Source organism: Sipha flava, unplaced genomic scaffold (assembly GCF_003268045.1).
Source record: "Sipha flava isolate LNK unplaced genomic scaffold, YSA_version1 249_pilon_pilon, whole genome shotgun sequence".
NCBI lineage: Eukaryota > Metazoa > Arthropoda > Insecta > Hemiptera > Aphididae > Sipha > Sipha flava.
Window position 1 is genome coordinate 1,566,780 of NW_020272898.1, and position 13,837 is coordinate 1,580,616.

A 13,837-nucleotide genomic window follows, 5' to 3' on the forward strand; every position below is an offset into this window, starting at 1 on the left:
AAAATGTTGTGGGGGGACTATATTCATCAAAAATTGAGGAGCATTCCCCTTACTAATTTTAAATCTTACCAACCTTTTTTAGGAAACCCATGAGGTCTAAGCCTCTTCTGTTACACATATATGTTCATAAAAACTTTATTTTCATAGGGTGTAAAAACAAATTTCCCCCAAAGAAAAATAATTCTATACATATACATACCTGCTCAAAAAAAATAAATTGAAATACATAGTAGGTAATGTTTAAAAAACTTAACTTAAACTTAAAAAAACTAAAAAAAAACAATTACTAACCTTGCTAGTTGTTGGTCAACGTAGACAGTAACAAATACGTACATTGCACATAAGGTGTGTACTGTCTATATTATTTGATAATGTCTATCCTCTATCATAATTTAATATTTATACTATTTATAGTTATTCTATTCTGTTATTCTATTCCTAATTATGAGTAATAACCGGTCGGAGATCATCTATAATTAAACACAACTTCAATTAAATTAATCCATGGTGTATATTATCTAATTAGAGATATAACAGCATTATTACATCAACAATATCAAAATGATTAATCTGAATCGCTTTTGATTCAATTATTACTTTGTATAAACATGAAGTGGAAAAAATTAGAACTATAAGATAATTATGAATAATAAAATATGATATGAGCAATAGTTTTCCAGAATTATGTTCATTATTAATTATATTCTTTATATCTGTAACAGTAACTACATTTATTTTCAAAATTAAAAATTATAGAGAATTCCTTAAGGAATTCGATTGGGCAAGAATGACTACCTATCAGATATCGCACTATTGAATATAGAAACTGGAGAAGTAAAATTTATGAATGTTTTGTAACATATTGACAACTTTAGAAATTTAAAAGCTTGTAAAGCAAAATTTTAACTGTAATTTTTAATAAATTATACATCAATGTATACTTAGTTATTTCATAAGAATAAAAAAGATAATATAATACACTATAAAGATCATACACCTAGTTTTATTTGTTACATTAAAACCTAACAGGAAATGGGCCCCTTTAAATTTTTACATTGGGGCCGAATTCTTATACTTATACTACTGCATATAATGTAGTCTGTAATAAATTTACTTTAGTCTTGTTTTCATTGTATTAGTTAATATGGTTTTAAAGTATAATTATTTTTTAAATGAAATACATTTTGTGGATAGTATTAATATCAATATAATTGAAGATATTAGTGTAATTCATTTTAATAAGACTTTTTTGTCAGTTTTTCATTGAATATTTGCAGTAATTAATAACTCAAAAATAATATTGAGTGTTAACATAACCATTTATTTTGACAAAGATATTTTATTAACAACAATTAATAATAATACTTATACTACAGATATTAATACAAAATATATTAGTATTTTATAATAAACTAATTAAAAAATTGAACTATATCATTTTGCATTTAAAAATATTATTTGCTTATATAATTAATAGTAACAAAAAACCACTTAACTTTCAGTCTTTGAAATCATTTTGAGATCATTTTAGTTAAGATGTGTAATAATTGAATTGTATAAATTAAACAACTAAATAATATAATCACTTGTATTATTCGTATTTTTTGTGTGCAAATTATTTGAGAATATATATCTTAAAAACATTGTTTCAAATTGAAATGGGGTTTTTTCTTTTTGGAATTATAGTAAGAGATTGTTGAATTACTTGAGTCTATGGTCTGTTTAGCATGGACTAATATATTTATTTTCGCAGCATTATAATTTACTGTTCCTGAAAATATAGCTGGCCATCTAAAAATGGCCACTAGACGTTGATGTAATTTTTTTGATTCTTCATTATCCCAATCAAAATTAACATGAGAATTATAAATAACATGTTTTTTTATGCTAATAGAAAGACATTTCATAAAAGTACTTAACATTCTAAAAGTTTCAAAATTTGGTGGAACAGAACCCATGAAGTATAATGGTAATGGGTGATTTTGAACTTTTGAAGAAACTGTGTTTGTAGTCTTAATACTCTTTGATTTATGATCAATATTTTTCATTCTAATATCGAATAAACCATTCACTTCACTTAAATCAGAATTTATAATATCACTTGTTCTCAATACACCGTCAACTCCTTCATAAGTAAATTCAAGATCACTTGTACTTTCTTGTTCGAAATTTCTGGAATCTAATGTTAATGCTTCATTAGAACATTCTTTGAGATAAGCCATCATACTCATAAGTCCTTCATCAATCAAATCATCTTTATGGACAAACTGTAGTGGTACAATCAAATCAGCTCCAAGATAATCGAGCACATATTTAAAAAGTTCACATTTACTAGACAAATTACAATGATTTGTAACATAGACATTATCCAAAAATGATTTTTTCAACTTTCGATCAGCATCTGATTCAATAGAATCATTAGACAATTTTTGCATTTGGCGATTTTGTCTAAAATCATCCAATAAATCATTATCTTTAAATGATTCTTCATTAAATTTAGAGAACGGTTTTTTTATCTTGAATGATGCTCTAGAGCGTGGATAGTTATTAACAGTAATTTTATGATCATCTTGAACTGTTTTTTCAATTATTTTGTACCTATGGCGACATTGTTCTGGATTACGTCCAGGTACTTGTTTAGACACTTGTGACCAAGTAAATTCATTATGTGCATAATTATTAACAGCTCGTACTAATATTTTATCTTCTTCAGGCAACCAACCACCTCTTAAAGTATTTTCATTATATAAAATAATTCGTTGGTAAGCATTTCGAACTTGTGAAGTTGTTCGATTAATTAGATTCATTGATACTACTGACGGTGGCAAGTTTTTTTCATGAGCTTTTTTAATTATTAATTTTTCACTTTCTGTCAAATATCCTTTCTTAATTCCAGGTTTCAAACAGCACATCCATCTATCAAAACAAAATTATGTTATGAAAGTACATATATTATATATATAATATATAAATATTAACATATTTATACTATATGTATATGTATATTATATAGGGTTTTTTATATGATGTAATTAAATTATTTGAGTTTATTTTGAATTAATTTGTATAGACATATACAATTTATAAGATTTATAGTTATGATAATGCAGTAGGCAAAATATTTTTATTTTATATTTAATTACTTTACTACTACTACTACTACTACTACTACTACTACTACTACTACTATTACTTTATTATTTTATAATTTTGCTGACCCCATATAATTGGGAAAAAGCAAGGAAGAAGAAGAATATTACTTTATTATTATGTTTAATATTTATCATATCATTCATTCCTAAAATAGAGTGAAGTATAAAAATAAAGAATCAATAAAAATATTTACAAAAAAATTGGATTAAAATTAAATACAGTAGAGACATTTTATATGACATGTGTAATATACATTGTAATATATAAATGTAATCTGTTAGTATAATGTAGCTAAAGTTTATTCTATTTATAATAAATAGTTTATATAGTAAAAACCAAACATAAATACATTTTTAATTTACTCACGAAAATGAATGGTATTGAAATGTGCATTATCAAAGTAAAAATATATTATACATTATATAGATAATATATTAATATAAAATTATAAACAGACTCACCTGTTATAAATTTGATCAACAGTTCTGCCTTCGTCATGCATAGCAAAATAAACTCTTTGCCAATTGATTAAATTATCAATAGAGTTTTCTTTGATAATTTCCATAAGCTTTTGGTCTTCTTGTTTTGACCATTTACCTTTTTTATTTAGCATTTTCTTATATTTTTGAAAATGAACAAAACATTGTAACTCATTACGGTTAATACCCAACTCCTCAGCTATTTGCTGCCAATTTTTTTCTCCATACTTTGTAGCAATTTCAATTAATTTTTCATCTTCATCTTTAGTCCATTTATTTCTAGATATATGAGGTTTTAACAGAAGATTCCAAAACCTTTGACATTGTAAATAAGGTTTATCAATCATTTTAGCAATGTGTAACCAATCATACTCCGTATTTGAATCCATAAATTGAAAAACCAAACGTTGAAAAGGAGTATTTGATATAGTCTCTAATTCCTTTTGAATATTTGACATTTCAAGTTCAATTTTATGTTTAATTAGTATATCATTTTGACTTTCTCGTTCTTTGCCAAGACGTGCATGTTGTTCAAGCATAGGTACTTTTAATTTATTTAATACTTCTTCATGGATAGCTTGTTCTAATTTATTTTTAAATTCTTGGTTCCATAAATTTGATTCAACACATTCTTCAAGTATAAAACGACCATTGTAAGATAGTAGCAACCTTCCATTATCATAAAGTTCACCAAGATGAGGATTAGGTGGACAGTTTGATAAACCAATTTTAAAAAAATTTGCTAGATGGGCTTTTTTTTTCAAATTTGCCATTTTTGTATTATACATAGACTTATTTTCAAATAAAATACATTTATGTGCCTTATGGGCATTTTCTTTTGAAATTTCAATATTTTTTTTAACTTCTTCCATCATATATTCTAGAGAAACTATATTACGACTAACAATATCAATAAAACTATTACATCGTTCTAATAACTCTATAAGAATATCATCATTTCTTTGTACAATAATAGAATTTTTATCTAAATCAATACCTTTAATTTCTTCAAAAAAATCTTCAATTATATTATTTCTGGGATTGGATTCAATTTCATTTGTATAGCAACTATTATTTGAATTTTGAACTTCACTAGAAAAACTTTGTATAACTTCTTTGGTATCATCATTATTGAACTCATTTTCTAACCAAATAAAATCACAATCAACAGTTGATTTCAAATTACTTTCATTTTCAAATCCATTAGATGGACCAGGTATAGGATTACCATATTCATCCATTTTTATTTTATTTTAGATTAAATCTAAAACAGAAATGTACATATTTATTTAAAATTAATAAATACATTTGACTTAAAATGCAATTAAAATTGTAATAATAGAATATGCATATATGATTTTCATATATGAAAGAACAATATATTTGAACACAATTATTTAATAATAATAATATAATAGATTATACATAAACTATATAATAAATTATAATATTTTCAATTATATTACAAATTGATGATGTTTAATACTTAAAAAATAAATACAATTTCCTATTTAAATGTAATGCTTTGAAATTATACAGATAAAAAGTACCAATATTTTACATATTAAGATAAATTACACTGAACAATCCTTAAATTATTTTATTTACTTAATTAGTTAATATTTATTTTTCTTCTTCTTCTTCTTTCCCTTTCTTCCAACTATTTGGGGTCGACTACCTATGTCCTAAACCTCCACTCGTTTCAATTTTCTACATCCCCTATATACACACCAATGGCCCTCATATCATTCCCAATTATATCAACCATCTCTTTTTTAATCTTGCTCTTTCTTTTTTCTCTTCAATGTTCCTTTTTATAACAACTCTTACAGCATTTGTTTTCTCTCGTCTTGTCACATGTCTAAATTAGTTAATATTTGAATGATTAAAAAATAAATATTATTTTTTTAAGCTTTTTTGTTATTTATAAATAATTATTATAATTATTTATCTATAAATTAAGTTTTTTTTTTTAACTGTTCACTAATTTTTTTATTTATTAAACTTGTTCTGTTTCTGTAATCATCAAAAAAATATTAAATTATATTACCAATTAGTTTATAGGCAGATATTTGATTACATTTTTAGGGAGCTATAATTCAATGTAAAGTGACCCACCAGCATTGGTTTCACTCTACATCCCCTTCCTATACACAAGTATAAAATATTACTAATAATAATATGAAAATATTTAAGTTATAATAAAAACACACAAAATAATGTATAGGTATTTAAAAATAATTAATATTTTATTATATTTTAATAACACATATATCTGTTTTATCAGCAAAGATACATAAAATATCATTCCTATTAATATTTATGGACATATCTTTTTTTAATATACAGTATAGAAAAATTGCTGAATTTATCCTGAAGTACCAATGTCCTTTACCATGTTTTATTTTTTTTTTATTGCACTAAAACTTCTTTCGCATATAGCCGAAATGATTGATATCATTAATGCAATTGTAAATAGTTTTTTACAAATTAGGAAATGTTGTTTGGTTTTCTGGCAAAACTTTCATAACATCTTATATCAATGAACAAAATATCAATTTTAGAAGGTCAATTGAAATATTTGGATAGCTAAACGCTCCTTCCCGCTCAATGTCTGCCTATAGATACAATAGTTTCTAAAATTCCATGTATACATTTAAGTAATTTTTATTTCATTTTAATCACATAATCATAATTAATTATTTATACTGTATAATAACAAATTTTTATAAGTAAAAAATCGAGACGAGTGGAAGTTTAAGAAAAGGGTGACCAACCTCAATAAGTTGGGGAAAAGGCGAAGAAAAAAAAAATAACAAACATTTCTAGAAAACATTCAAATATAATTTATATTAAAAATGCTTAAAACTATTAAAATTTTAAATCTTTTCCGTTAAAAACATAAGATTTACGAATTACGAAAAATAAAGATTTAATTATAGGTACTAACATTATTAAAGTTTCATCAAAAGTTAACTTAAAATATACGTTTTATAAAAATTCAAATGTATAACAGTAGACTTACTTTCTTAAATGAATAAATTTGTTGAATGACTTAATTTCCTTTAACTTGAAAATTTTAAAATTATTGAATAATTATAAATTATGTCATAAATGTATAAGAAAATTGAAGACGAAAATATATAATGTCCAAATTAAAACACTACAATTAAAGGTTATAATACACCATACCGAATAAGGTTGAAAAACGCCATCTACCAACATTAACAAGAACCGTTTTTTATCATGATTTTAAAATTAAATTTATTTCCGTTATTGTTCTGAGGTTATGATGTAGACTAACCTTGAATAATCAGATTACATTCATACAAGTCACAGATAAAAACAATTCTTTTAAAATTGAAATCCTGTTGATTTCCATACATTTTATTTTCAAGTCGTAAGTATAAATAAGAACACTGCACCATCGTTAAATGTTGACTATGTAACGCTTGAAATATTTTGCTTGATGCCAGTCACATTAAATAGTTTTACTGCTGATGTACAACGTGTTACTTATGTTTTCATCCGGCGTGAAACGGAAAAACTAGCAAAATAGTTACAAGTAGAAAACTTGTATGTTTAAATTTTGTTTTTCATTGGCCCATCATGCATTCAATACAAAACTATAAATCACTCATTGGAATCGACTACTATAAGTCATAAAATATATTTTACAGTTATATAGTATATGAAACCTTTGGAAGAAACGAAAAAGACTAATATGAAATTTTTGACTACAGAAAAATTACTTATCAAGTTATCGCTTCAAACCGATTTTACAATTGTCACTACACCGTACGTATTAAAAAGTCTGTCATAGACGTATAATATAATAATATTTTTATTATATAAAGATATATTATACGTCTGTGGAGTTAGTGTAATAAATACTCCAGGGTGTACTGTCGTCTTCCCGCGCCTCCGTTATCAGTGGTTGTATAAAATGGACCACGATATCTTTTACGACCGTGGACCGCAAGATAGACGATGGTTAATTTCCACTGCGGTTATCACTTAATGTTATCGATAAAATATGTTGGAGACATTAGTGTTCGTTCAATAACAATTTTATAATACATACGTTCATTGTTTATGAGTTCCTTTAATCAGACGGTTAACGCCAACTTTCGTTTAAATTCTCTTAAACTTTTCTCGTTGTTTCGCTTCAACAGCGGTTCGCGTTGTCGGTGGTCTTGAACACAATCATGAGTGTCAACGAAGATATGGACAAGGGAAAAGGTTCGCGGATGCAACTCAACAAATCGTTGAGCAACACTGCGCAGTGGGTCAAATTGAATGTGGGAGGCACTTGTTTTTTGACCACTAAGACAACATTGTGTCGCGATCCCAATTCATTTTTATGCAGATTGTGTTCAGAGGAATCCGATCTCATTTCAGACATGGTTAGTTGGTCAATAATAAATAACAAAATAAGATTTCAACCATCTAAATATAATGTAAGTGCTTAGATTGTATCTGGCCATAATTGGTTAGCTAGGTTCATAAACATCTAACAATGTTATTGGAAGATTATGTATCTTTTTAGATTTTATTTGCTCTACAAATTTTAACTTTATACTTAAGACAGAAATATGGGTTTGTTCCTTGTAAATTAAATTTAATTATTTACAACTTAGCATTATAGGTAAAATTAAAATATATTTAAAAAATATAAATTATATTCTGCATAGTTTTTTTTATTTATGTATTTTGCTAAGCATATAGGTAGCTGAATAATTTCTCTAAACTACATTTTTAGTAAGTATTTTTTTAAATAAATAAATATTTCCAGGATGAAAATGGTGCATACATGATTGACCGTGATCCAACTTACTTTAGTCCTATTTTAAATTACCTTCGTCATGGAAAGTTAGTTTTAAATAAAAATCTTGCTGAAGAAGGTAAATTAGTCGGTTTTATTCCTTAAACTATCACTATTAATAAACTAATGTTTTTTCAGGTGTGTTAGAAGAAGCCGAATTCTATAATATTACCGAATTAATTAACATATTAAAAGAAAAGATATTACAGAGAGATAAAAAACTTTGTTCTGATCAAGTGAAAAAACATACTTATAGAGTATTACAATGTCATGAAGATGAACTTACTTGGATGATATCAACCATGTCCGATGAATGGAAATTTGAACAAGTAATATATAATATAATTTTAAAACTTTATATTCTAACTATTTGCATTTAGTTGGTAAACATTGGATCCAAATACAACTATGGGAATTACGATCAAGCTGAATTCTTATGTGTAGTTTCTAGAAAAGAAGGAGTGTCTGACTCTCCAAAAACAGAATCAACAGATAAAGCAAAGGTAATTTACAGGGCTCGGATTTTATAGCATTCGCTAATTATTATAGGATACAGATAAAAATATCAAAATGAGCTATAAATTTGTTTTATGCACATGAGACTCTAAATATGAAACTTTATATAGCTATTTATTGTATATTTGAAGCATTTTAGATTTTTAGTGATATTTTTGAAGTTTTGGTGTTATATTTTGCTAATATACATAAGATTACAATTTATTTTGTATTTATCTTAAATTTTATTTATATTGAATGAAAATTTTCATTTATGTGAATATATAAAAAAAATCTCCACTTTTTTGTTTCATATTAATATATTAAATAATATTATATTAGTGATAATATAATCTATTTTTAAGTAGCTTGACTATATTGAATATTATTAATTTATAACTTCTCATTATATTATCATATGTATAGATATTACATTATATATATTTAGGTTTAATTATAGTTGTAGAATATACTGTCGACCTGTCATACGAGTATGTATTTCTATATCAGTTATATATATCGTTTTGTTATGTTTATAAATTATTATCATTTATTACTATACTTTTATTTGCTATTTTAATGTTTTTATGGAATATTATAGCGCATATTTCACTACTTTTTAATGTTATAAAATCCAAGCTCAGGTTATTTATCATGTAATTAAAATCTATTATATATTAATAATTTAAAAAAGTACTTAACTGCTCTTTCTGGAGTTATTGAGTTTATAAAAAAAAAAAAAATCATAATGAATGGCTTTTATTTAAATTGTATTAATTTAAAAAATCAGTACTATTTTATCAAATTCTCTAATTTTTTAATTATGAATTAATAACATAATTTATAATAATTAAAAAATTATATTTACTTTTTTTGAAGGAATTGCAACAACGAGCATCGCGTATGTGATATATGCAGTCCACTAAATCTGTGATTGTGCGTGTATGTACATTTTTTAAGACAATATATTATGTGACTAAAGATCTATGCAGAAAATCGGCAAGCCGATTTACAAGAGAACAACAAAATCCTAGGTCCTAGTATGGTAGCTACATTATTTATGGTATATTTGTTTTGTTGCATATAAGTCAATTTATTTCTAATGAAATAAATTATATAATAACACGTAACAGTAAAAATTTATATACCATGCATATTTACAAATATATATTTATATATTTGTATGTACATACAAAAGTATTTAAGTTATCAGTATCATTATACACCCATTTTTTAATTGTTATTATAACATCTTCCAAAGTTAAATTTTTTAACTTAAAATATTAGGAAAAAAAACTTATGACCAATTTTATAAAATACATTTAAAAATATCATACAAATAATTTAAGCTGCTTAATTTTCATACATTTTGTTATCTCATTTTTCAGATTTTAAATGAAGTAATCAAGTTTTCTCTTTTTTTGCTTCAATATTTATATAAAATGTTATTAATATTATTATGTAAAATGTTACTCAAGAGCGTAATAAATTGAGTACAGTTATTATAACTTGCAAAAAAATGATAAGCAATACTAGAATAAAAAATTATAATTGTTTATTTTGTATCATTCAATTTGCGCTCTTGGTAGAACTGAAAGTTTGTAAAATAAAAATCTAAAACTGATGGGGAATGGCTTTGAAATTAATAGTTATAAAAACACTAAACTGTTCACATTATTGCAACTTTCTATTGCAATTAATTTTTACAATACCTTTTAGGACTTTAAATTGTTCATTTATTTTATTACATAAAATATGAATTAGCGTAATGTTTAGATTTTCAATTTCATGTATAAAATTTGTATCTATAATATTAGGTTAATGTATTTTACTTTTAAGAATATTTTATGTAATTATTCAATAGTTTATTTAATAAGAAATTTCAAATTATCAATATTAATAGAAATTGTTTATATAATTTGTTTTCATTTGTTTTTTACAATATTTTATAGTATATAATTAAAACTAATTCATTTACTCATAACTTATATGAATCTGTTAATTTAGAGTAAGATATTGTTATTATGTTTTTGTCACCGGTTTATACTATCATCCTTTGATATGCGATCATGTGTTCATATTTATACATGCATTATTAAGTATATTTAAAAAATAAAAATAATTTTGTTTAAAGACTATTTTTATTTTTTAGTTTTAATCTACAATTTTAATAATTGGAAATGATTTTAAATAATGGAGATTGTTTATGCCGTATTAACATATTTAAGTCGGAGATGTTATATTAATTAGTACATTTTAATTTAAAATTTGGAAAATACTGTAATAGGTAATTTAAAAAAAAATAAAAAAAAAGTACCTATATTGTGATAAATTTAGTTTATATATGATTTTAAGATTATACAAAAATCATTATTTATCTTAACATGAATTAAGTAGCAAAACAACATAACATAATTAATTTTGGTAATTTTATAAGAAAATCACTAGAAAAATATTACTTTCAATTAATTTAAATTTGGAACATAGCATCATATTATGTAATAGTATAACAATTGCTTCTGCAAAATGGTAAACTCCAACATGATGTCTCTCTGCTGCCGTCATAGTACAACCATTTACATGTCTAATTAGTTGATTATTGTTATTATTCAAATATATAAGCCAGGTAGACCTCCCAATTCCCTAGAATAAGGTTATAGATAAGTTATTATCATATTGTTATATATTTTTTTTATTTCTTTTATAAAATGGTTTACGTCATATGGACAGGGTTTCGGTATTCAGCCGTCGATGGTGACACACATTTTCCTACTGATGTGTCCATATTATTTATTATTATTCATTTTTAGGGCTCGGATTTTAAAGCAAATGCTTCTTTTTTATATATGAATAGAACTCTAATTTTTAAATATAAATTTGTTTCACGTCTTTCTGTTTCCAAATCAATTTATTTTAGCTTTTTTGCCTTTTTTTTGTATAAATGATATTTTTGCTTTTTTATTGTTTTTTCAGTTATTCCCGCTGTGAGATTTTTATACTAGGTTTAAATAGTAAGTTTATTATACTATAATAATAAAAAAAATTTTATTTTATTAATAATAAATTTGAAACCTGGAATACGAACTAAATGGTTGTATTGGCTTTTTATTAAAAGAGCCATTTCCTTCGCAGTCATGTTTTCATTTATATCGTATATTATATCAGTACTGGGTTTTAACATGTCTATTATTTTCAACTCGTGTTGACTATTTGTTATATTATTACGAAAAACGTACACTAAACTATTACTATATGTACAATTATTGTCGGCGTGTCGCTTTACCAGAGAATATATATTAATTTTCGAACAACGGTTTATCGGGTTCAATGATAATTCACTATCAGCACATACATTGGTTGTTTTAAAACCCAAACGGTTTAATAGAAATTTATCAACAGAATTGGAAACATATATTACAGCATTTGGAACATTTTGAAATATCAAACCGCCTAAACACACTTTCGTCATAAACATTTTTTCATTATCGAACTGTTTAAATAACATATATAAACTATTATTCTTATATATATAATTATACATAATATATTATTCTATAAATTATATAAACTAAATAAAATAATTATTCTATTTGTTTCATACTATTTACAAATAATTGATACACTTTAAAAGTACTACAAAACAAACGATCATTACCATACGTAAAATTTTTAATTTTGAAGATATTTCGTATATATTATTTTCTTTACATCGGCTTGTATCGTCTGATAGAATTTTAAATTTGACTATATTATCATTGTCGCCAACCTCAAATGTAGAATCGCATAAGTAGCGTGCGACAATCGTAGGTTGTTTCCATTTTATAAACATTGCACGTTGCACAAGAATAATTCTATCATATTTGGCCACTTTCTTTTTCATATTCGATCATGATTTTTTTTTGTAACGGACCAAAAAAAAAAATAAAAAAATTTTGAAGTCATATTATTACTAATCATAACCGGACACGTCAACGCCGTATGTTCGGACGAATATACCTATATAAAGCCAATAACACTATTTTTCATACTGAACGCTATTGCCATAAGTGTACCTATTTTAATAATGGTTTTCTTCTCGTTACCAATTTAATTAATTAAATATATTTTTTTATTATATAAATAAAATATTACTCATCAGAATTCGGTTTATTTTTTTTTTTTTTTGAAAATTAAGCGGTATGTTGATTTATTGTAGTCCTTTGTGTAAATACGCAGCAAAAGCTTCTCGTTGAGACGGTATCATATTTATTTTCATTTGGGCTCCAACATTGTATACATTTTTTTTCATCTTTATAGAATACGGGATTGTTGGTTTGTTTTATATTCGGATCTTTTTGTATAATTGATTTGTATTCCGACACATGGGAAACGGGTCCGATTGTGTAATGATTGATTTTTTTTGATTCTCCAGCATTTCCACAGTTATATACTTTCACGTACACGTAAACCGGATCGTTCGTGTCAATCGGTAGATCATATATTTTATACTCTGTTTTCCATATCGAAAATCGTATACGTTTCTTGATTTAAACGCGTTAAATTACGTTTTATCGAAGATAATTGTACGTTAATAGCGCCGACTAATGGATGTTAAAATTTTAACTTCAAATTTCCATGTTATTGTATTTTATTATTGTCCGAAGCGATTTGTAACAACTGGCGAAAAATTAACAACCTCCTGTATGGAATATGGATTTACTTTGATGACGGCGATCGTTTCATTCGAGCTAGACCAATAGATAATGAGATTCGACCTGACTTGCATTCTTTAAAACAACACTTGTTTTCATTATCTGCAATAGTGCATACCGTTGCGCATAAATTGAACACACAGCAGTGAGCTTATTTTTGAAACTACGTCTAATCGTTATTTCGAACAAACGGA

At 24.9% G+C, this 13,837-nt stretch overlaps 2 protein-coding genes across 2 annotated transcripts; one reads left to right on the forward strand and one right to left on the reverse strand.

The window, feature by feature from the left end:
- Positions 1 to 287: 287 nt before the first annotated feature.
- On the reverse strand, positions 288 to 6,696 carry LOC112684403. Its single transcript, XM_025555919.1, has 4 exons — positions 6,658 to 6,696; positions 3,615 to 4,896; positions 1,587 to 2,916; positions 288 to 470 (listed from the first exon to the last, which is right to left on the reverse strand). The coding sequence occupies exons 2-3, from the start codon at positions 4,871 to 4,873 to the stop codon at positions 1,635 to 1,637; spliced, it is 2,541 nt and encodes an 846-aa protein (XP_025411704.1). The 5' UTR covers positions 4,874 to 4,896; positions 6,658 to 6,696; the 3' UTR covers positions 288 to 470; positions 1,587 to 1,634.
- A 1,144-nt stretch (positions 6,697 to 7,840) lies between these two features.
- On the forward strand, positions 7,841 to 10,244 carry LOC112684361 (BTB/POZ domain-containing protein KCTD5-like). The gene is made up of 5 exons (XM_025555849.1): positions 7,841 to 8,038; positions 8,428 to 8,536; positions 8,596 to 8,786; positions 8,838 to 8,960; positions 9,832 to 10,244. Exons 1-5 carry the CDS (start codon positions 7,841 to 7,843, stop codon positions 9,859 to 9,861), a joined length of 651 nt encoding a protein of 216 aa, XP_025411634.1. The 3' UTR covers positions 9,862 to 10,244.
- The last annotated feature ends 3,593 nt before the right edge of the window (positions 10,245 to 13,837 follow it).

Bases quoted from the DNA above. Each gene is read 5' to 3' on its own strand.
- LOC112684403 (XM_025555919.1), bottom strand. From the start codon at position 4,873: ATGGATGAATATGGTAATCCTATACCTGGTCCATCTAATGGATTTGAA. The intron at 2,917-3,614 runs GTGAGTCTGTTT...TTGTTTTGATAG, and splicing joins GTTGATCAAATTTATAACAG to ATGGATGTGCTGTTTGAAAC.
- LOC112684361 (XM_025555849.1), top strand. From the start codon at position 7,841: ATGAGTGTCAACGAAGATATGGACAAGGGAAAAGGTTCGCGGATGCAA. The intron at 8,537-8,595 runs GTAAATTAGTCG...ATGTTTTTTCAG, and splicing joins TAAAAATCTTGCTGAAGAAG to GTGTGTTAGAAGAAGCCGAA. The intron at 8,961-9,831 runs GTAATTTACAGG...CTTTTTTTGAAG, and splicing joins AATCAACAGATAAAGCAAAG to GAATTGCAACAACGAGCATC.